The following is a 25,725-nucleotide window of genomic DNA, read 5'->3' as shown; positions in this document are numbered from 1 at the left end:
GAAAATTATTATGAACGGAATTTATGTTTTGTACTTTTTGGTTTTATGTTTTTATCATTGTAAAGAGGGGCGAAGTATAAAAGAATTTGGGTGATAATACATAAATTGGGTAAATATGTAATTGATTTTACATATTAGAGTGGGGAAATATGTAAATATTCATTTACTAGTTCATTAAGGGTAAAATAGTCATAAATAAGAGTCATTTTAATGAAAAGGGGAAATATGTAATATATATCAGTTAAGGAGGGGAAATATGTAATTGATTTTATGGTTTGGGTAAATATGTAATAAAGCAGCTTAGGAGGGGGAAATATGTAAAAACCCCATAAATATATATTTTTTTCTTAATTTTTAAACTCTTTTTACATTTTTTTTAAAAAAATATTTTGTAATTTTTTAATCCATGTAGGCCTTTATAAGTCATGTTAACATATTTATAAAAAAAAAACACCTTAAATAAATGCCATATAGGATGGATAACCTTCTATTTAAGCAAAACATCTAGGATTGAAACATCAAAATGAACTTTAGTGACCTAATTAGAACAAAAGAAATTATGAGTGACCTAATTAGAACACTCATGAAACTTAGTTACTATTTAACAAAGTTACCCCAGATGAAATGTGTCAAATGGTATACGTTTTGTTTGAATTTATTAGTTGACAGAGTTCTTAAAGTTAGCATGGCATATGTCACGTAAATTCCATCCATGAAAACCATCGGTTATAAGTTTCACTAGCGGAATATATTAGATATCAAGAAACAAGATATACACACACCCACACAAGCAAAACAAGGAAATCGATTAATCCTGCGGAATAGTGGCCGCCACGGGTAACCTTTCAGCCATTGGGTATCTCGGACGAAGTACCCGGCGTTTCGTATGTTGGTCGTTCAAAAAAAAACACCCACACGAACAAAACACGGAAATCGATTAATCCTAAGTTACAAATAATATACATAGTATAAATAATAAATTAAGTCTATAGTTCAATCGTATACGCCTCCTGGTTGCATAATCCTTTGGTCAACACATTCCTGATCTCACATTGTTTTACTCTTAGCAATCATTCGATATCGGTCCATAACACAAACCCCAATTTGGATATCCCCACTAGCCATGTGTTCAAAGCTGTGAGTCTAGCTCCCAATTGGTCAACTATGGTGCACTATAACGTTGGTGTTGAAATACTTGAGTCAATCATGGAGAGACAATTAAGTAATTAATCTACTACTTCTAATAAAGCAAAACAAGCTTAAGCCACATGGCATTAGCTTAAGCCATTACTTGCCACGTGGCATTTGATGAATCCCTCTTTTTCACAATTGACCGCCAAAACTCTTTATCCTTCATTCTCCTTGCTCTTCAATGCTCTTCAATACACGTGATTTTCTTCCACCGCTTTCTCTCTCATCTATGATTCATCTTCCACCGCTACAATCATCAAAATAATCGACAGGATTTTGATCTTGCGATTCATTATTTCAACATCTTCATCGCCATCACTCTGTGTCTCTTCTTTCCCATTTTGATTTCATCCTTCATTGACATTCAAAGACCCTAATCTACGTCCTCTATCGTCAGCTAGGGTTTCCTCCGCAGCCAAAGAGAGGAATCGACACTTGATGTGAACCCTAACCCTACTTCGGTTCGTCAACGATGGTGGCTGGTTCAACAATTGCCGCCTGTTTGTTCATAAAAAAACCATATCAATTCTACAATTGGTATTTTCATAGTTTTCATAAACAATATATGTGCAACTACTGAAGCATTGATTTGTTCTATGTTTGGCTTCATTTTCTTTACATTGAATTGTTCTACCTATTGTTGACTAATGCAATATATCTACTAAAACTCACAGGTTTTGCAAGATGATGTTTTGTATACTTAATCCAGCAGCTATGTTAGAGAAGAGGAACACAAAGTATAGCTCTTGAAAGTCTAACCTTGCTCCTTGAATGGATGAGTAGCCATCTCGAGTAGTCTATTTGTTTTTAAAATTAGGTTAAGCATCTTTGTGTTTATCTGTATTTATATTAGTGATCTGCTTGCATCTTATCAAATACTTCAAGACCTTACCCTCTTGCGATATAATCATATAAAGATATAATAATTTGAATTATTAGAAATGGTTTCAGAGCTTTTATCGGCTTTAAATGCGGGCCTTAGCTATTAAAGAATCATTAGACCATTTGCTGAATTTGCTCTAGAATGGTTTGTTTCTGTCATAACTTCATTGTGTCATTTCAATGTATTATCCAATTCAATTGTCTTCTTGCTTTTAGTGGTTTTTTATGGTTTCACTTCGATATGCCCTAGTTTCATCGCTAGGGTTCTTACTTCACAGGTTATACTGTTATTTTCCTCATAATATGTTCACATTATCTAATATATTTAGTCAGACATTTGATTTTAATGGTCACTACTAATTTCTATGTCAAACTTTGTATGAGATTTTGGTAATAAGAGGTTAAAAATTGTAGGTAATAAGTATGAGATTCTGGTAAAAAAAAAAAGTGTAGGGAAATTGATTGATCATGAAATTCCTTAATATGGATCTTCATCTATTTTATTTTCAATGTGTGTTTAGTTAAATGATTGTGGGCAAATTGAGCTTTAACGAGATGATTTTATTGTTTTAACATGTTCGTCTATATCTCCTTTCTATATAGAGGGGTATTAATTCATTTGAAAAACAAATAGACAGTCGGTGTATGTTAATATTCTGTATTCAGACTAACTGATTAATTTGGTTAACCGAATCTGATTTTAGGTTTGGAATTGAGCAAGAGTACACTTTGCTTCAACCAGATGTGAAGTGGCCTTTGGGATGGCCTGTTGGAGGCTACCCTGGTCCACAGGTACTATTCATCATTTTTTTAATCAAATTTGACACACCACTTATACATATAAAGTTTAAAATATTTTGGACAAGAAGCTTCGGTTTTGATCCGAACCCATTTTGACATGCTCATTTTGCCATATATAGAAACAACAGTTGTTATTTTAATTAAAAGTCTTATTCTTTTTATATTTTTTTATAAAAAAATAACATAGTTTTGGTTAAATAACAAGTAACCAAGTTAATTAAAGTTAACTAGATTATATTAGTTAAAATATGAACCCATCTTATTGACAAAATAAGTTTACTTTTATATCGAAAGTGTATCTATAAAAATAGTAGAAGGTTTGTTATGAAATTCCATGAAAGGGGTTGTTTGTGTATACATTTAAAACTTGACAACAGGGACTATTTGTGCATGAAAACTCTTAAAAATGAAAGACCAAATTGCCATAACTTTGAACTTGTAGACATTGAAATATCCATTTTTTTACTCAAACACTAACGAACTATTATCGATAATTATTATATTTTTTTTAGAGCTGTTAAAGTTTAATCAAATTACTTTTTTTTATAAACTTTTACCGCCAAAAACAAGACAGCAAACAACCTGTCTCTTTCCTTTTCTTTTTACACGTACAGCCTTCATAACATTTCCTTTTTCATTTGATTAACCATAATTAGCGAGTTTCCATACTTTTTAGCAACCATTAATTGCTTTTAATTCTCTCCTTAATTTTTTCGAGAGTTACACGGTTTCAGTTTTTAAATCAATCATGAACCTAGTCCCCCTTGTTAACCAAAGAAAACGCATACGACTTTTGTTACGAAGGTTTCCAAAAGACGAGTCCGAAACCCGGTTATAAATACGGCATATGGTTTGGTTTGAGAAAGACACACCACTCGAAAACTCTCTCTCTCTCTCGTTGATATAAGGTCGCCGGAGGAACCGAGCTCACCGGGAACACGAAGAACTCGCCGGAGTTCGAGGAAACGACGCCGGAGTTACATTGGACTCACTGTTCGGTATAACTTCTCATTCTTTCTGTTGTTTTCGTTAATATCCTAATGTCATTTGCGTATTTATAAAGAAGATGAAATACCATGCCTTTCAAACTAAGTTGAAACAAAAAGAATTATGTCGTTTGTTTTTAAAAGGAAGAAGAAAGTTATGAACTACTTGAAGTCTGATATTGACTTTTTATTTATATTGTTACTAAACTGTTGAACAGTAATACACTTCATCTTAGCCAAGAGGTTGAGGAAGGCATGCATTAGTTTGATCATTTTCTATACATATTCATTTTCTTAATTTTTATTATACAATATGAATATCATAAAGTTTTTCCTTTTTCTCTAAATATATATATATATATATATATATAATTAATCAACATAAATAGGTATCATTTTAATTATTTCCCTCTTATAATAAAACCCATTATGATAAACGGATTTATTTTGATTCGTGTTCTTTTATAACAAAACCCATCAATTTATAATACGAACTATAAGTTCGTAATCATAAATATTAGGATATTAATTTAGCCTTATAATCACCTCTCCTGTGGTTTCGCATATCTAGGATAATCGCTCTCGCTCGTTCTCTTTGATTATTTCCCAATCGTACTCGTGTGTTACTTACAAGAAATCGCAACGCAACCACTGTGAGTATACTCGATCCCATTTTCGTTTTAAACACATTTGGGTGCAACATGTATTCCATATTCAAATTACACAATACTTGAGTCTTGTTTTTATCACACTCTATCCACATTTAAACATGAAACGATTTGATGCTTTTAACCCCACATTCTATGCAACTTGAACGATATTTGAATGCAACTTCAACACTCTTTGAGTGCAACTTCATTATATGCAACTTGAACGATATTTGAATGCAACTTCAACACTCTTTGAGTGCAACTTCATTATATGCAACTTGAACGATATTTGAATGCAACTTCAACACTCTTTGAGTGCAACTTCATTATATGCAACTTGAACGATATTTGAATGCAACTTCAACACTCTTTGAGTACAACTTCATTATATGCAACTTGAACGATATTTGAATGCAACTTGAACGATATTTGAAAGCAACTTGAACAGTGGTAGCTAGTGTCATCGTCTTCATGTTTGTTGGATATTGAGCAACTTCAAAACTTGTTTTATTCTAATATGCTATGTATCAAACTTGTATACTCGCCAACTTTTTGTTGATTTTATTTTAATACATGTTGCAGGTTGATAGACAAGATGATGAAGAAGCAAGTTAGGGTGGACTAGAAACTCGCCTAGAAAATAAACTATGTTTGAAATTTGATTTATGTTTTGATCATGTTGAACAATGTATGACATTTTAGTCATTTATGAAATTTGATTTAATCAATATTGTCACAAATAGTGTTATGTTGTTTTGAGCAATTTGTTCGTCTCGTCCCGATATTTCCGCCATCGATTGGGGTGTGACAGATTGGTATCAGAGCCATAACTATAGGGAATTAGGAAGATTGCTATACTTTTCCCTAGTCTATAGTAGGAATACTCTGATACCAGATTGGTATCAGAGCCATAACTATAGGGAATTAGAAATGTCTTGCCTAGTCTATAGTTTAAGAGCTTATTCACTATGTGTTGCTTAAAACAACTCCCTTTCTATCTCATTTGCTTCCTTCTATTCTTTTGGACTTTTAATATACATGCCTTTCCTAAGGCTAACACAATACACACTTGGAGGTTTTGAAGACATTCTTATAACACAATCGAACTAACTTACCAAAATAGGGGTGATTCCCACATTTGGTGATGACTTTCACTCAGCTATAATTTGAATTTTGCACGAAATCTACCCTCAAGTTAGGAGTGATATCCAAATCTTGAAGGGAATTTCCATTTCATACTCTAGTGGACCCTTATCTTTTGATAAGTACCAACCACATTAGGGTACGATGTTATCAAGTTAGAGGTGAAACTCGCATCTTGTTTAACTAGTCCCATTCCTCGATTTTCATTCTCGCCAAAGTTTCGATTTTCCCAATCGATTAAGGACGTGTAGTAACTGGAAGGACAAATATCATTAATCACTTCTCGATGAGAGTATTTGTCTATTAGGCCAAAGCACGCTTCCTTAATTAGAAAAGGACTTCGATTTACTTTGGAATAGTCTTATGTTACGTTCCGTGACAATCCATGTTTTACGTTGAATCTCTTTTATGCTATCTCAATTTTCATGTGCTTTACATTTGTACGATATATCATTTCAATCTAATACATGCATGCTAGTATGTTATACTGGATTCGTGATTACTGGGTTATTCTTATGTGATGAAGTTGTCCTTTAACCCACACCTTAACATGTATAGCACTATGCGTAGTGCTATAGGAGTAGTGCCCGCCCGTATTCTAGTGGTCATGTTAAATTAACAACATTACACCCTCTTCGTTGCGACGATGTTGGGTAGTCAACTTTGCGGTACACGATGGGTTGACATGTTTATTCACATGCCAGTGATACGTTAATCTTGTTAACTAAGTATGTCATGTGAATTGTTCTAAATTTTTATGCTAATACTCATATTTCTAAAAATGGAAGCTTATCATCAAGATAGGAGTAATTTCCTTACCTTGACGATTAGCTTCGCTCAATTTTCAACTTCACCAATGAGCTAGGGGTGATTTCCTTACCTCAAAGGTAGTTGCCAACTCTTCTTCGTTTTCAATGAAACTTTATATTTGAACGTTACTTTCATTTCAAGCTTGGAAGCACGTTACACACTATCTTCGCAATCTAAAACAAATAAAAATAATCTCTCGTGAACGAACTGAATTTATGATGTTTTCATTATCTATACACTACGTGAAATTCATGATTATGCTATGTGAAATTAGTTGAACCTTTTATATGCTATGTGAATCTAATCGAACATTTTGTATGCTATGTGATACTATATGCTATATGACGCATTCACGAAAACAACATCCTTAAACAAACATTATGATCAAGTCTCATTTATTCTCTCTTTAGATGCCATCTTTTCAGAAGTCTTCCTCCTAGATTTCGAGGACGAAATCTCCTAAAGTAGGGGAGACTGTAACATCCGTCAAAATGGATTCCCGAAATCCGACCCGTTTTGAATCCGAATCCTAACCTTTGAAACCTCAGCATTTTTTCGCGAAATGAATAACCATTTAAAGGATTTTTCTTTAATTGATTTAGTCTTTTATTTATGGGTTTAATGGATCAAATTAATATTTTACTTAATATAATATATATAGTCACTTATATTAATCAACATTTAAACTAATAATTTACAATTTAAAAGTCTTATTCTTTTTATATTTTTTTTATAAAAAAAATAACATAGTTTTGGTTAAATAACAAGTAACCAAGTTAATTAAAGTTAACTAGATTATATTAGTTAAAATATGAACCCATCTTATTGACAAAATAAGTTTACTTTTATATCAAAAGTGTATCTATAAAAATAGTAGAAGGTTTGTTATGAAATTCCATGAAAGGGGTTGTTTGTGTATACATTTAAAACTTGACAACAGGGACTATTTGTGCATGAAAACTCTTAAAAATGAAAGACCAAATTGCCATAACTTTGAACTTGTAGACATTGAAATATCCATTTTTTTTACTCAAACACTAACGAACTATTATCGATAATTATTATATTTTTTTAGAGCTGTTAAAGTTTAATCAAATTACTTTTTTTTATAAACTTTTACCGCCAAAAACAAGACAGCAAACAACCTGTCTCTTTCCTTTTCTTTTTACACGTACAGCCTTCATAACATTTCCTTTTTCATTTGATTAACCATAATTAGCGAGTTTCCATACTTTTTAGCAACCATTAATTCCTTTTAATTCTCTCCTTAAATTTTTCGAGAGTTACACGGTTTCAGTTTTTAAATCAATCATGAACCTAGTCCCCCTTGTTAACCAAAGAAAACGCATACGACTTTTGTTACGAAGGTTTCCAAAAGACGAGTCCGAAACCCGGTTATAAATACGGCATATGGTTTGGTTTGAGAAAGACACACCACTCGAAAACTCTTTCTCTCTCTCTCTCGTTGATATAAGGTCGCCGGAGGAACCGAGCTCACCGGGAACACGAAGAACTCGCCGGGGTCCGAGGAAACGACGCCGGAGTTACATCGGACTCACTGTTCGGTATAACTTCTCATTCTTTCTGTTGTTTTCGTTAATATCCTAATGTCATTTGCGTATTTATAAAGAAGATGAAATACCATGCCTTTCAAACTAAGTTGAAACAAAAAGAATTATGTCGTTTGTTTTTAAAAGGAAGAAGAAAGTTATGAACTACTTGAAGTCTGATATTGACTTTTTATTTATATTGTTACTAAACTGTTGAACAGTAATACACTTCATCTTAGCCAAAAGGTTGAGGAAGGCATGCATTAGTTTGATCATTTTCTATACATATTCATTTTCTTAATTTTTATTATACAATATGAATATCATAAAGTTTTTCCTTTTTCTCTAAATATATATATATATATATATATATATATATATATATATAAAATTAATCAACATAAATAGGTATCATTTTAATTATTTCCCTCTTGTAATAAAACCCATTATGATAAACGGATTTATTTTGATTCGTGTTCTTTTATAACAAAACCCATTAATTTATAATACGAACTATAAATTCGTAATCATAAATATTAGGATATTAATTTAGCCTTATAATCACCTCTCGTGTGGTTTCGCATATCTAGGATAATCGCTCTCGCTCGTTCTCTTGGATTATTTCCCAATCGTACTCGTGTGTTACTTACAAGAAATCGCAACGCAACCACTGTGAGTATACTCGATCCCATTTTCGTTTTAAACACATTTGGGTGCAACATGTATTCCATATTCAAATTACACAATACTTGAGTCTTGTTTTTATCACACTCTATCCACATTTAAACATGAAACGATTTGATGCTTTTAACCCCACATTCTATGCAACTTGAACGATATTTGAATGCAACTTCAACACTCTTTGAGTGCAACTTCATTATATGCAACTTGAACGATATTTGAATGCAACTTCAACACTCTTTGAGTGCAACTTCATTATATGCAACTTGAACGATATTTGAATGCAACTTCAACACTCTTTGAGTGCAACTTCATTATATGCAACTTGAACGATATTTGAATGCAACTTCAACACTCTTTGAGTACAACTTCATTATATGCAACTTGAACGATATTTGAATGCAACTTGAACGATATTTGAAAGCAACTTGAACAGTGGTAGCTAGTGTCATCGTCTTCATGTTTGTTGGATATTGAGCAACTTCAAAACTTGTTTTATTCTAATATGCTATGTATCAAACTTGTATACTCGCCAACTTTTTGTTGATTTTATTTTAATACATGTTGCAGGTTGATAGACAAGATGATGAAGAAGCAAGTTAGGGTGGACTAGAAACTCGCCTAGAAAATAAACTATGTTTGAAATTTGATTTATGTTTTGATCATGTTGAACAATGTATGACATTTTAGTCATTTATGAAATTTGATTTAATCAATATTGTCACAAATAGTGTTATGTTGTTTTGAGCAATTTGTTCGTCTCATCCCGATGTTTCCGCCATCGGTTGGGGTGTGACACGCAAACCGAATACGAAATAAGGATGATTGTATGTAGATGTAGTAGTTGGGATTAAAAGTAATTTGAATAAGAAACTCTATCGCATTCGCATCTATCGCAATCGAAATCGAAATATCAAAAATCATCGCACCGAACACTTGAATCAGGCAACTGATCGATCAAGCTACCAGTCAATCGAACAGCCAGCAGATCGGACTGCTGTCCGATCGGACAGGCTGTCCGATCATGCTGCCCGACCGATCGGCCAGCCTTTACCACTTTTGGCATCCTATAAATACCCCTGTCATTATCAACCTTTCTACTTTTGGAAACCTCTGTCCGACCAGCACGCTCAGCTCACCTTTTCTTCGATTTCTCTCAATCCCGGTAAGATCTCGTCCTAAATCTTGTACTTCCTTGATCTACACGCACTCCTACACCTTTCTATCTTTCAAATCTTAACTTTTAACCGTGAAATCATCAAGATTCAAGTGTTCTAGGATGATGTCATCATGGTGTTCTTGAAGAACTTCATGTTTTGGCCTCAATCCACCAAGAATAACTTGGATCTAGCCGATTTCTACGTAAATAAAGAAAGATCTTTCATAGATCTAAACACATACACGGTAAAAAGGATTGAAAGATGGTTTTCCAACTTTCTTTCAACTCTTTTACACTCAACGCCTTCAAAACCAATAGAAACGGAGCTTGTGCCTACTTACTAACCATTTCGGTGGTTTCGTGACTCAAGATCCGGATTCTCTCCATGAGGTTCACCGATTTCGGGTTAAACGTTAAACACTGTCTCGAACCGTTCACTAACCGGATTTGGGTGATTCCTATCCGATTAGGAGAACCAAGTAAAGACTAAGGTTCTGTGGTTTGACTCGTTGTCAAAATACCTCGATAAAACGACAAAAATCAGAACAACCAAGTGTTAGACGAACAGGCTGATCAGGTTAGGGTGCTGACCGATCGGACTGTTGTCTGAACGGATAGCCAGCCGATCGGCTAGCACCTGGGTCCCACACTTAAATAATTCATTTGGAGTTGAGTGTTGAACGAACTACTGTCCGATCGGACTACTGTCCGATTGGATTACTCTTCGGATCATGAGATACTTGACTTTAAATACTTAATCGATTTTCAACATGTTCAATGCACTAGGAGTGCCACCCGATCGAACTGTTATCCGATCTAGTGCCTTCTGCTGAGAACTTGTTTATACTAAGGTACCTAACCGATCGGGTTGCCGGCCAATCGAACGACCGTCCGATCGACCGACCTGAAAGGCAAGGATACTTCAATGTTTTGAAATACTACAACAAAACTTCAAAAAGTCAAACCATCATACACAAACACATCCTACTCAAAGGAAGAAACAATCCACTCGAACAGCCATCCGATCGGACTCCCGTTCGACCGGACAACTGTCCGAACGGACTGTCAACCGAACGGTCAGCCGTCAAATCGGACTACCGTCCGATCGACCAGCTGTCCGATCCTTCAACACTTGTTTCCGTGTTACGCGTTACTTATCGTTATGCTATCGAACTATTCAGACTAACCCTACTCTCAAACGCTCCCTTCAATCCATCAATCGCTGTGAATATACTCGATCCCTTTTTGCTTTAAGCACTTTTGGGTGTTACATACGTTACTTATACGAAAACCACATCGAACACACTATGCAACATTTTAAACGCTAACCGTTACCGCATGTTATACGCGACTTAATGAATGCTTGTTTGTTATGATTACACATGGAATGCTGTCTACCTACCTTAACGACGATAGTATTATAGTTTAGACTCAGCACCCGCTCATGCGGAGGTTGTTAAGGACAATTACTTGCATGGATTACAGTGATGATCATGTATTGCGAACTGCCTTGGGCAGTCAACCCGCAGTCATTGGTATCGATAGATCCGTGTTGATAATTAACATGCTTCGTTTTCCTCGGTGTACGTGCTGGTTATGCGTAAACTATTTCGAACTCTATATGCTATTATCAAACTTGTATGCTCACCTTTACACTATGTGTATTGACTTTTATTTTAACGTATGTGACAGGCAATTAGGATGCTTATCTGCTAGGAAGGCGAGGCTAGAATAAGCGTCTAGAGCATAGTTGTCTGTAGATCTTGCAGCAAGAGTCTCTAGAAGCAGATAAGTAATTACTATATTTAAATCTGAGTTGTCGGAACATAAATGTTTGACTAGATTTTGCCTGTAATAATTTGTTTACTGTTTGAGACATGGTATGGGACATGTTACTTTAAATTGAATAGTAATGATAATTGTTATGGAAACTTCTGGACAATCTGTTTCGCTCAGTGCCGCGCCCCGATGATTCCGCCATCGGTTGGGGTGTGACACTAGTATTTAGGGTCGCGCTTCGTGGCGGGTCGTAGGAGGATGTTGGCCAGGAAGTATTTGTTATCTGGTATATCAATGGATTAATATTAGACCATTTAGGCTTTAATTAAAACGACTGTAAAAATAAGCAAGCAACAAATTCAATATTACATAATCTACTAATCTACAAATTCAATAAACATCAACTTTACAACAATTACCTGCAATAACTCAATCGATATCCAAACAAAACACTATGCACTGAACGAACCGTTATTTGAATTCAATAATAGCAAGAACAGATAAGTGAACACAAAAACAACAACAAAATAAGCTCAAATTAGAACAAATTCAAACACTACAACACAAATTTTGAATGAATTAAACGAACCTGAAATGAAGAACGTTGAACAGTGAGCTGAATTGATACATGAATTAGCAAATTCGATGAATCTTCTAAACAAAACCCTAGCTTCCAGATGTTCTTGATTGATTTGAAGAATCGAATTCAAAGACCACAGCTCCTGACTCATGTAAATTTACCATGTATCTTGCTGTTTTCTTCCCTCTCTTTAAACCTGTCAACCAACGTCGGACAAGCCTACATGATATGCGTTGGGAGCTTTGGACAAATTTGACGAAAAGTTCAACAAATCATCTCTGAATAAATTTAAACCATTTCGGCAATTAAAACTTCGATTAACTGAAAGAGATTAGCAAAGTTGAGAGACAGTTTATACATGTGAAGCATATTCATCTTCATCTTCTTGTCTTCAACGACGTCGTTTAGATGTGGAGGTGCTCTGGATTTGAGAGAGAGAGAGAGATGGATTGAATTTTGAATCTGGAGCCAGAATTTTGAATTTTGAATACGGGCAGAGGTTTGAATTTTGTATAGATGAATATGGACAGAGGTTTTGATGGCAGAGGTTTAAATGTATTTTAAAGTAATTTTTATATTAAGATTTATGATGCACTAATGACATAAGAAAGACATTGTTGGACAGCCTATATGATTGTCACCTCAGCTTTTCTTATGTCATGCTCATTTGTACTTTTATAGAAAGTATAGATAGATATAGAATATACATTAGAAGGTAGGGGAAGGTTCATTTGAGAAGAAAAAGAACAAAGGGTAATTTTGTAAAACATTAAATAGTTTTTTCACTTATCTCCTTTATTATCATTTTTTACTAACTAATTAGTCATAAAGACTAATATTCTCCACACTAACTTTTTTTGCCTACATACATCAAAAGTTATCTTACATATTTTGAAATTCATCCTACACGTTGAAATTTATCCTACACAAGTCGTAATTTATCCTATACAATTCGTATTTTATTTTAGTTTTTTGAAAAAAATATATATTTTGAAGATAAGTTACAAAAAATTTAATGTAGTTAGCTATTAAAGAGGAAGACTACAAATTAATGACCTATGTAGATTTACCAATGTACCCTTATAGTAACATTAAATACTTATATTAAATGAAGTAAAATAAAGAATTCTTATTGGTTGAAATTGCTTCTTTTTTCTTCTTACAAAATATTTCTACTCAATTGAACTCTCTGAAGGTATTCGGAGACTTTAAAGTCAAATGACTAAATCATTTATACATTGTGCTATAACAACTTATACATTTCTTATGGATAGAAATGTAATTTCCCTTTTAATTTTAAGACGTCATCTCAAAGGTCATGCTTTATTTCCCCCATTTTTCATCCACTCCTTCCGATTCTGCCCCTTTCATTCAAAGAGGTTTCAATGCTGAGAGCAATTAAAGATTAGTGATTCAGTTGATGATTCTAATGATTGCAATTGGTTCGCCCTGAAGAGTAATGATTCAATTGATGAGATCATTGAATCTGTGTTGCTTCCCCTCCCCCATCATCTGGTGAAATCCTTCAATCTTTCACTTACTCTACTCAATGACCAGGAAAATGAAAACAGGAGAGAGACAAAAAATCAACGATGATTCTGGTATGGGTAAATCCAATCTTCTTTCAAGGTTTATCAAAAATAAGTTCAATTTAGAGACAAAATGAACGATTGGTGTCGAGTTCGCTACCTACCTGAGGTCTTAATTGAAAATATACGATGTTGATTGCCTCCAAACAAAAGGGATACACGTATAAATACAGCAAAGACCCTAACAAACCAAGAGCTAATCTAGGGAGCTAAACTAGGAAACTATCAATTAGAGATATACACATTTAAATACAATATATGACAATATATAAAATATATTTGACTAATAGTCCCCCTCAGTCGCAGCGGTAGATGGACGAACGCACAGACTGGACTTGAATCTGTTAAATAATTGTTTAGGTAGCCCCTTGGTGAAGATATCTGCATACTGGTAATCGGCTGGAATGTGTAACACGCGAATATCTCCAATACGAACTTTCTCACGGACAAAGTAAATATCGATTTCGACGTGCTTCGTTTGTTGATGCTGAACAGGATTACCGGATAAGTACACGGCTGATACGTTATCACAAAAACAAATGGTGGCTTCGCGTGTAACGATGTGTACCTCGAGAAGGAGATTGCGAAGCCAACTTGTTTCAGCAGCCGTGTTTGCGACACCCCTATACTCGGTTTCAGCACTCGAGCGAGAGACTGTGTGTTGCCGTTTAGATGACCACGATACTAAATTATCTCCCAGAAACACACAGTAACCTGAAGTGGATCGTCTCGAGTCTGGACAACCCCCCCCCCCAATCAGCATCCGAATAAGCTGTAAGTTTCAGCGACTTGGAGGGTTTGATATGAAGAGCATGATTTGCAGTACCTTTAAGATACCGAAGAATGCATTTTAAATATTGAAAATGAGGTTCGCGTGGCTCATGCATAAATAAACACACCTGTTGGACGGCATAAGAGATATCGGGTCGAGTAAACGTTAAGTACTGCAGTGCCCCGGCGAGGCTGCGATAAAGGGTGGCATCAGACATGAGAGAACCTGTTGTAGCACTTAACTTGGAGTCCGTGTCACATGGGGTGTTGCAAGGCTTACACGTGGACATGTTGGCTCTAGTTAGAATGTCTTTTACATAAGATTCTTGAGAAAGGAGAAGGCCATTTTGATTTCGTGTAACCTGTATACCCAAAAAGTGATGTAGGTTGCCCAAGTCTGACATGGCAAATTCTGTTGACAAAAAGTGAATAATTTCATGAAGTAAGCTGTCATCAGATGCGGTTACTATAATGTCGTCGACATATAATAATAAATAAGCCATGCGTGATCCTTTGCGGTATACAAAAAGTGATGTGTCACATGAGGTACTACGAAAACCGCACTTGGTAATGTACGTGGCAAACCTGTGATACCAAGCTCTTGGAGCTTGTTTGAGTCCGTATAAAGATTTTCGCAGCCGGCATACGAATGACGGATGTTGTTTGTCCACAAAGCCAGGTGATTGAAACATGTAGACTGTTTCATTAAGGTCCCCGTGTAGGAAGGCGTTTTTGACGTCTAGTTGGTGAATGGGCCAATCACGGGAGATGGCAATGCTAAGCACGGTCCGAATTGTAGTGGGTTTAACTACCGGACTGAAAGTGTCAAAACAGTCGATACCAACCTGTTGTGATTTCCCGTTAACGACCAAACGTGCTTTGTACCTTTGCAAAGTGCCATTAGCATGAAACTTGTGTTTAAATAACCACATGCAACGAATTATGTGAGCGTTTTCTGGTCGTGGAACTAACTCCCACGTGTTATTTTCCATTAATGCTCTATACTCATCGTTCATAGCCATTTGCCAATTCGGATCAGTTTGAGCGGCTAGGTGAGATTTCGGGAGCGGGGATATGGACGGGTGGGTAGTGGTGTGGAGATTTATGGGGACTTTGGGTTTCGTGATACCGGATTTGAGCCGGGTGGTCATGTGGTGAGTTGGTTGGGGAGGTGGCGGAGGTGGATGGGGTGGTGGTGTAGGCGTCGCGGAAGACGATGTAGGTGGCGGGTGGTTATGTGTTGGAGGTGACTCTGAATGGTGTAAAGGACTGGTGGTAAAGGGCTGGTACGAGGAATCAGTATGAATGATTGGAGATTGTACAATAGGATTTGGAGTGGGATGTGTAAGGGTAGGAGCAACAGTAGTGTGTCGTGTGGGGTTTGCATGGGTAGGAGAATAATATGATGTTGGATGAGTGAAAATGGTAGTGGAAAGATCACTTTCTAAGGGTGAATAGTCATAGTTGGGGTGTGATTGAGAAAAGGGGAAGGTAGTTTCATCAAACGTTACGTGGCGAGAGAAAAAAGTTTTCCCGGTTTCTAAGTTTAAGCATCTATAGCCTCGGTAGTCCGCGGGATACCCGAGGAAGACGCATAGTGACGACCGATGGGATAGTTTGTGGGGACGAGTTGACGAATGGTTTGGAAAACATGCACAACCGAATACTCGTAGGTGGTCGTAGGTTGGGTGTCGGAGATACAAGGCGGATGTGGGTGTGTGATTGTTTAGGATCTTAGTGGGTAGTATATTATGAAGATAAACCGCCGTGTGAGCAGCTTCTACCCAATAAGTGGTGGGAATAGATGCTCGAACAAGGATGGAAAGCATAATTTCGTTGATGCGACGAATCATGCGCTCGGCTTTGCCATTTTGTTGGGAAGTATGTGGACACGAGAATCGAAATTGTATACCATGGTTTGAGGCAAAATTTTTAAATTGATGATTATCGAACTCACCACCATTGTCACATTGAAACGATTTAATAGGCAGATGGAATTGAGTTTTAATGTAAGTATAGAATTTCATGAATTTGGTTACGGTTTCCGATTTATAGCGAAGAGGGAAGAGCCAAGTGTAGTTTGTGTAATCATCGATCAAAATCATATAGTATTTATAACTTGTGTTAGACACAATTGGGGACGTCCACAAGTCACAATGCACAATATCAAATGGCAAAATAGTAGTGGAATTAGATAAAACAAACGGCAAGCGTTTATGTTTCGCAAGTTGGCACGAATGGCAAAACATTCGGCTAGTTTTATTACATGAAATAAATTTTTTGGAAACAAGAAAATCAACGATAGAAACTCCCGGGTGGCCTAGACGATCATGCCACGAGTCGAAAGCGGAAGCAATAAAAGCAGAAGATGCGGGAACTTGAGCAGGAGAGGTGACCGGATAGAGATGACTATCATCACTGTTGTGACGGGTCAATATTTTCCCAGTCTTGAAGTCCTTCACAAAAAATCCAAATGGGTCAAATTCCACAGATACATTATTATCACGAGTAAATTGTTTGACAGAGATAAGGTTTTTGATCACTTTGGGAGCATACAAGACATTATTAAGGCAAAGGTTGTGTTGAGAATGAGGAAAGCTAATGTTCCCTGATCCAAGTATTGGCATTTTGTGATCATTTCTGACAAGTATTGATTTAATGGAAGTAACAGTAGGAGAGTTAGAACATATATACCTGGATCTGCACTGAGATGATTGGATGCCCCTGTATCCATATGCCAGTCCAGTTCATTCGAGTCCATAGCTAGCGCCTGAAAAGCCTCTCCAATGTCAGTAGGTTGGAGTGGGCCAAACTCGGTGATGTGGGCTTAGGGTGGAGCCCGTGATGAAGAGGGTCTGCTATTGTTACTGTTGGACCGGTTATTGGGCTGCCAAGGGCCCTGCTGATAGGGAGTAGCCCACCCCTGTTGGGTTGGGTATGGGCACGGTGGGGGAGTCCAAGTCGCTGGGGGCCCATATGGAGAGGCCCACCAAGGAGCATAGGCAGGTGGTCCATTAGGTTGAGCGGAAAACCAAGGCCCAGTACGAATCTGATTGGAGCTACTTTGGGGTTGCGAGTGGGCCTGCTGAGATGGACCACGATTGGGCCGATATCCATTGGAACGGCGCTGCTGATTGTTGTACCTGGGTTGGCCACGAGGCCCATTATCACGACGCTGAGGTTGTGGCTTGGGTTCAGGGGCAGGGGCAGGAGGTTCAATAGCAGCTGCAGCAACCGGGGTTTCCCGTGCCGATTGACGACGTTCTTCCAGATCTAGCAGATTCACAACGACTTCCCAAGATGGAAGTGTTTGATTAAGTTGGGCAGCAATAGTGTCATATTCAGGCGGTAATCCACGAACAAGCTGAATAACTAGACGATTTTCACTAACCGGACTTTCCACATCAGAGAGTTGATCCGCAATTTCCTTTAGTTTCTGGCAGTAGGCTTGCAGCGAGGGCATGGATTTCAGGGTGAGGTTCGTAAAAGCATGTTCCAAGGCGGCGGCTCTGGATCCTTTGTTGTTCAAGAAAATACTTTTGACACGACCCCATGCTTCAAGAGCAGTCGACTCAGGTTCAAGAATGCGAACAAGAATTTCATCAGACACGGATCCGTAGATCCACTGAAGCACAATTGCGTCTATCTCCATCCATGACTCATAGTTGGGATCTTCCTTTCCCGGTGGCTTGGTTCCGTCAATGTGATCAAGAACCTTGTAGCCACGAGCATTTAACTGAAACAATTTCACCCATGATGAATATGTTACCTTGGTGCCATCTAATACTCGAACTTTGTTTTGTATGTTGTTCACAGTGTAAACTGGATGCAGGGCAGCAGTTTTGGTAGAGGTTTCTCCTTTGTCATTCATAGTGAGAACAAAGAGAGATGTGGGTTAATTGGGATTGGGTGAGGGGAAAAAAAAGTGTGAGACCGTAGTCTCAAAGAAAAAAGAAGAGCAGTGTAGAGACCGTAGCCTCAACAGTGGCGGCAATAGGTTTGCTAGGGTTCAGAGCGTTTGCTCTGATACCATGAAAATATACGATGTTGATTGCCTCCAAACAAAAGGGATACACGTATAAATACAGCAAAGACCCTAACAAACCAAGAGCTAATCTAGGGAGCTAAACTAGGAAACTATCAATTAGAGATATACACATTTATATACAATATATGACAATATATAAAATATATTTGGCTAATATTAACGTTGATGGGAAGGTCATCAAGGCTCAGATTTGGGACACTGCTGGTGAAGAAAGGTCAACCCCTTTCTTTTTAGTTAAAATAAAATCATACCCATTATCAATTTGGTACATAAATGATGTTGTTTGATTGCTAATTGTTCAGTTCTTAGGGTTTGGGGTTCGTTTATGATATTTTGTGTTGTTTAGCTTTAGGTTTGATTTGATTTAATTTGGTCAATGAGTTCTGTGACATAATTGCAGATCGGGGCGTCTGAAATTGACTTGGTCAATGAGTCATGATCTGTGACATAATTGCAGATTAGGGCGTCTGAAAGATAGTAAGGCAGTCATTTCTCATTTTAATGACTATTCAGAGCAATGTTTTGCTGAGGTATCCAGTGATCTCTTTACAAATAAATGCTTCTTAAGGTGAGTGCTTTATCGTTTTCTTTAGGTTAATGGGTCAAATTGGTATAAATAAAGCTAAAAAGAAAACGGGTCGAATGAGTTGAAAGTGGTCCTAAATGTATTTGTCATCCACACTCCTTAATCGCGTTGGATCATTATGCAATTTCAACTCATTATTGTTGCCTCAAGGTGCTTAACAGTGAGCACTTTCTCAGGTGGGAAGATGGGCGGGTAGGCTGGTCATGGGACAAAATGAGCCTGACAGATCGGGTTGGTTCAAACATCATCTCGGCTACTCGGTGTCATGCTTCAGTGGTCTTGATAAAACAAATGAATGGTCCAGTGTTCTTTCTCTTTTTGAGCAGCAACGACTCGCGTTTGCACGCTTGTTTCTTTCAGTTCCCTTTAATATGAAACTTGTCATGTATTTGCGATTGATTGAATTCTTAGAGGTTCAATTGAATAATCAGAATCAGTCTCCTTGGATTAAAAGCCAAGGATCTTGACGCTTGTATTTCAACTAAAATAACATTTTTGGTATTCTAGAGGCGACACTTTCACCCGTTCTCCTAGAAATGGGTAAAGGGCATTTCTCAGGTGCCACCTGACCTGCCCTGTACTGAACCGCAACCAGAAATCTAAGAATGGTGAAACCAAGAACCAGACCAATCTAAACTTCAAAACTGGTTTGGTATTTTGGATCCAACTTTTCGGAAACACTTCCTAGGGTTCTCAGACAATTGAAACTGGTTTAGTATTTACCCATGAGCAACTCAATCCATCTGCAAGTGATTCCATTCTGCCCCATTCTAAATCTTCAATGTAAGAAAATTTAACTACATTTTATTTAATAAATCCTTCATATTGAGTTATTCTTTGATTAAAGTAAATTCTAATGGTTCGTTTTTATTGGAATTTTGCAGTTATTTGAAAAGATTACGGTACGGGTTCGGGTTCTGCTAGCAAGAAATGTACGTATATGGAGGGTGTAGTACATACTCTAATCTAGCTACCAGATTAGATTATTTTTTTTCTTGTATACACGCATGAGCTACTTCGCAATTTAGGTGATTTTTAACAAGCTCACTTGTTTTTTCTTTTTAAATTTATTAAGTTTAGTGACCTGTATTGGAGTCAATAATAACCAAGATCTGATTTTTATGTAAATTCGTTGAGTTCAATTACAAGATTTAGATTTGGTTGTTATTTGCTTAGTGATATAGCATAACATGTGTGAGCTTTATGTGTGTTTGTAAGATAGATTAGTTTTTTTTTTTTTTTTTTTTTTTTTTTTTGCAAAAAGACCATTCTACCCTTCTCACATGCTTGTTCTTGGTAGACAATGCAGTGCCTTTGTGGAATTGAATTCATGTTTAATTAGTAGTATTGAATTAATGTGTCTAGAGGTGGGATCAAGGCATTTGGTTTTGGATTTGTTTTCAAGTCTACTGTATACTTTTTTGTTACATAACATTATAAACATGGCATGGCATCGTATTCCATTTGCCTATGGCTTTGCAGGACCAGAAAGTTAGCTCGCAAGCTAACTTTCGAAGCAGCAGGAAACGACCATATGTTGCGTCTACTTCGAACGCATCGGATTCGTTTCCTTTACCTATGATTGAAAATATACAACAAAGGATGCAAGTTGAATTATGTTAGTTAAGAGTGATTAAAGTAGGTGGGAAGGGCAAGTTTTGTGTTTAAGTACAATTTAAGGTGGAAAAACATCCTTAACTATATGCTCATGTATATGTATACAAGACCATTTATATATAATCAATATCACTTATTTTCGGGTCAATACGGAATAGACATTTCGAGAAACATATGTTTGAAATACTTGAAGCTTATAGTTTAGAGATGGTAAATACTTGGATTGTCAGTAGCATACTTAACCACTAATAAGAATTATCATTGTTTTAAGTTGATTGTGAGGTTAGCGGTTTAGTCTGCTACTTTGGCCTTTTAGGCATTACTGTATTTACCAAGGCTGCTTATTTTGTGCAGCGTGTCATGATATTTGCAATAGAATCTCAGGTGGCGCCCGACAAAGTTCACGAAACCAGATTTGTGATGATGTACCATCATCAAAAAATGTGGTAAGCTTATGTATCCCATTATTTGTTTTTAGTTTCTCGGTCATTTTGACCCTTAAAAGCCAAAAGTTAACTAAGAATTATACTCAAATCGACTCACAGTTGCCTAATTTTGAGAAAATTTGGTCTCTCGAGATAGGGATTCTTCGAAACAGGTTCATATTTTGTGGAAAATTAGCCGTAAGTTTGGTGAGTTTAATAATTTGGGTTTCGAGCGTTCTTTAGAAGAAATTTGGCTTCTTTTTTTTTTTTTTTTTTTTTTTTTTTTTTTGCATATTGTATATGTCTATGTTTACTGTTTGATTGCCAAAATTCCTTTTGAATCTTCTACTTAGGGTGGTGTTTAGGATTTGCTTTTTTTTGAGTGCTTATTCCTTATTAAATAAGCAGATTCAAGAGAGTATTTGCGTTTGCTTATCTGACCTGACTCCTCAGCAGATCCAGCAGAAGCCTGATTAGCTCGTCATCTACCAATTAGCTAAGGATTTACAAGTTTAGGAACTATGATTGAGAGTAATATTTGTCATATTAAGTTAATCAACATATTCAGTTAATTAATCAAACTACCCGATCTAAAAAAACATTATGGGCATGCAGGTTGATCAGTTTGTCAAGATATATCCTGGTGTCATTATAGGACCGTTTTGATATAGAGATGAAGACATAACAGCTGGGACACGTACACAGGAGACCCATCAAGATCTTTTGGGTTGGTTTGGTAAGTGTATTCACTTCAGAAAGGCCATTAGGCCTTGTAAAACCCAGGTTGTGAAACATATTTACTTCTGTGTACAAGTATGTAGTTCAATAAGATGTTAAAATTTATGTACTAATCTTGAGCTTGCTATATGATAATCTGAGTCTTATATCAAGTTGGATCAAGTCGTTAATTGATATAGCTAACAATAGATGTTGCAACTTTTTCCGATGCACTTATAACATGTGGATATAGGTTAGTTTAATCTCTAACAGGATTAAATGGGTAAAGAGAAAATAGCTATGAAGGCTGCCATCGCTGGCAGCACAGTAAAACCAGCAGAGCCTGATTTGGTCGTCGTGTATCTACCAGTGTGGCCCACATATCAACTACTCATAGAGTCCAACCACAACCCAAAACTTTTTGTCCAGGAAACTTAGTTGTGAAAATTCAGGTCATCATGTGAAATAGTTGCCGAGCAGATTATTTTAGAAGTAATAATATTCCCGGCCAAAGCATTTGACCCGTTTTATGTTACCTTATGATGATATCTATCAAGTCTTTACTATCATGTTGTGGCATTTAGCCTTGGTTTTAAAATGTGATTATAAATCAGTGATGTGGCTTAGAATAGAAGTTAAAGAGAACGGATAAGTTGTAAATGGTTACTCGATGATTTTTTTTTTTTTTTAGGCACGAATGAGTTGTGTAGGTTCATGTGTGAACTATGAAGACCAGGTTTGTGCTTTCAACTGTAGTCGTTGACAGCTGCATTCTTAAAACATCGACGTTTGCTTAATGTTTCTTTTTCCTTAATGCCGCAGAATCAAGTCGTGCGCGTGAAGAATGATGACACTGGGAACCGCTTTTTGGATGGCTACAACCTAGGAACATTATGCAGCCAAAATCAAAGCCTGACATAGGCCGTAACGCCTATCACCACCATGTACCAGAAATATACAATAGGGAAACATCTTTTCTACAACTTATCTTCGTAACGCAGCTGGTGTTAGTAAGATAAGTTGTTTACGAATTGATACAACAATATTTTGTATACACCAGGTAGATAGGGTAGGCGATTTTAATGATATTGAATATGATTGTACGCTAGGGTTTGAGAGAAAGATGATAATGTTCTTGGATTAAGAATTGGTAAATAATAATATTCACATATGTTTTACATATATAGTCGACCGGTTGCATTAGTAACCGTCATTACCTATATCTAAAAATAAATATATTTAACATAACATATAACATAACATATCTAGCTTAAATCATTCCTCCTAATATCCTCCCGTAAGCTAGATGGATGTGATATGCAGAAGTCCCTTAAGACGAAGATACTCCTTCGGCTGCAGAGCTTTTGTTAGAATATCTGTAGCCTGTTCCTTTGTTGTGCAGAATCGGACTTCAACCTCATGCTATTGCACCTGATCCGAAATGGAATACGTATCCTGACGTGCTTTTGCTCTCATCTACACTTCCTGCATAATCATTATCACTAAAACCAACCAACTTTCCTTTGCTTCCTTTTGAGTAAACTATCCCATGATTCAACGTTCCTTTGATATATCTCAGTATTCTTTTCCCTGCTTCCCAATGATTCTGTTTTGGTCTTTCCATAAACTGACTGATCTTGTTTACCGAGAACGTTATATCAGGTCTTGTATTAGTCAGGTATATAAGTGATCCAACCAAACTCCGATACAAGTTCTGATTTATCTCTTCACTGGGATCATTCTTAGATAACTGAAGCCCATATTCCATTGGAGTTGAGATTTCATGACATCCTTCCATATTAAATTTCTTCAACAAATTCTTAGCATATTTATGTTGTGTTAAGCTGATATTTCCATTGTCATAGTTAACTTCCATGCCAAGAAAATAATGAAGAATTCCTAAATCAGTCATTTCGAATTCATTTTTCATTGAATTCTTTAATTGTTCTATCATCTCCATAGAATCACTAGCTAATATCAAATCATCCACATACAAGCAAACTACCATTCGGGTATTATCAGTGATGTGATCTTGATGAACAATGTGTGTTCATACACACTTTTTATGAACCCATGTGATCTAAAATATCCATCTATCCTGCTATACCAAGCTCTCGGAGCTTGTTTTAAACCGTATAAAGCCTTTCTTAGATGACAAACCTTTTGTTCTTCTCCTTTCTTAATGTAACCTTCGGGTTGTTCTATGTATACCTGTTCTTTTAAGTTTCCATTCAAGAAGGCCATTTTTACATCCATTTGATGTAAATGCCATCCATAACATGCTGCTAGTGCTAGAACAATTCTAATTGTATCGAATCTAATTACCGGAGCAAAAACTTCTTGATAGTCAACTCCATATTTTTTATTATAACCCTTGGCCACTAAACGTGCTTTATAGTTACTTACCTTTCCATGCTCATCATACTTTGTTTTATATATCCACTTCACTCCAATAGGTTTCTGATCCTTCGGAGGGTTCACCAGTTCCCATGTTCCATTCTTGTGTATTGATTGTATTTCTCTATCCATGGCTTCTCTCCATTTTCTATCTTTGTAAGCTTCATTATATGAAATGGGATCTGCATCGGCATATAGTACAAAGTTTGCCACATTACTTGCAACTGTTTGATTCCTTTCATACAATTCATCCACTTGGGCTTCGGTAAGAGGTTGTGAATTTTGATAGACCTCTGATATGCTTCGAGTTCTCAGTTCTTCATTTTCGGAGGATGACGATGATTCTGCCTCCTCTTGATGGCTATTCTGTTCGTCCGACTCTTCGCTGCTTGGGGCATTTCCTGCCTGTTGATCATTCTCCGGTTCTATGTTTGCATGTGAAACATTTTCATCTAGATCTTTATCTTCTTCACTAGAGTTATTTAATTGTATGTACGAGGAGTCTTTACCTGCTGAACTGTCACCCCACTCTTGACTTTCATCGAACACCACATCCCTACTAATGATAGTTTTGTTAGTTACTGGGTTATATAGTTTGTACGCCTTGCTATGCTCACTATAACCCACAAATATTGTCTTCTTCGCTTTTTCATCTAACTTTCCACAATGTTGCTTTGGAATATGAGCATAGGCAACACATCCAAAAACTCGTCGGTGTCCGACGCTAGGTTTGTTTCCACTCCATGCTTCTTGTGGAGTCTTATTTGGTACACTCTTGGTGCCGGCTCGATTCAACAAGTATGCAGCACGGGCCACAGCTTCTGCCCAATATGAATGTGATAAGTTTTTCATTTTAAGCATGCTTCTACTGAGTTCCATGAGGGTTCTATTTTTCCGTTCGGCTACACCGTTTTGTTGTGGTGTGTAAACTAGTGGTTAACTGATGTTGAATCCCATTCTCTTTCAGGAAAGCTTGAAATTCATTGTTACAATATTCTCCTCCTCTATCGGTTCGTAGGGTCTTTATCTTAGAATCGACTTGATTCTCAACAATCTTCTTGAAGTTCTTGAAAAAACTTAGTGCATCCGATTTTAATTTCAGAAAATACACCCAGGTTTTCCTTGAGAAATCATCTATGAAAGTGATGAAATATTTGCAGCCTCCTATTGATGTTGTTCTCATCGGTCCACATATATCAGAATGAATAAGTTGCAGCGGTTTATCAGCAAGCCACATTGCTTGATTGGGAAAAGGTTTTCTTGCATTTTTCCCAAATATGCATCGTTCACATACGTTGTTAATTGACATGGGTATCTTTGGTAATCCTTTCACTGTTTCGTTTGTTCCCATGCAGTATAATGT

General features: G+C 36.6%; 1 protein-coding gene and 1 long non-coding RNA gene across 6 annotated transcripts; one reads left to right on the top strand and one right to left on the bottom strand.

Annotated features, from left to right (window-relative positions):
• The first annotated feature begins 18,575 nt into the window (after positions 1–18,575).
• On the top strand, positions 18,576–23,113 carry LOC110905538. 5 transcript variants are annotated; one of them, XR_004878889.1, is made up of 8 exons: positions 18,605–18,834; positions 19,021–19,188; positions 19,383–19,989; positions 20,091–20,138; positions 21,178–21,269; positions 21,705–21,779; positions 21,864–21,984; positions 22,788–23,113. It is a non-coding gene; the product is annotated as an uncharacterized LOC110905538 (long non-coding RNA). The 5 variants fall into 5 exon arrangements; XR_004878891.1 differs by having other exon boundaries at positions 18,576–18,834; positions 19,021–19,989; positions 21,864–22,701; XR_004878888.1 differs by having other exon boundaries at positions 18,586–18,834; positions 19,021–19,989; positions 21,657–21,779.
• Positions 23,114–23,382: 269 nt separating this feature from the next.
• On the bottom strand, positions 23,383–23,925 carry LOC110906864 (uncharacterized mitochondrial protein AtMg00810-like). Its single transcript, XM_022151931.1, has one exon. The coding sequence runs from the start codon at positions 23,923–23,925 to the stop codon at positions 23,383–23,385; it is 543 nt and encodes a 180-aa protein (XP_022007623.1).
• Between the last annotated feature and the right edge of the window lie 1,800 nt (positions 23,926–25,725).

The sequence above is a fragment of the Helianthus annuus genome, chromosome 14 (assembly GCF_002127325.2).
Source record: "Helianthus annuus cultivar XRQ/B chromosome 14, HanXRQr2.0-SUNRISE, whole genome shotgun sequence".
NCBI lineage: Eukaryota > Viridiplantae > Streptophyta > Magnoliopsida > Asterales > Asteraceae > Helianthus > Helianthus annuus.
Note: the sequence above shows the minus strand (reverse complement) of the source record. Positions and strands in the feature narration are given on the sequence as shown.

Coding starts and splice junctions, on each gene's coding strand:
- LOC110906864 (XM_022151931.1), bottom strand. CDS start 23,925: ATGGAGATGATAGAACAATTAAAGAATTCAATGAAAAATGAATTCGAA.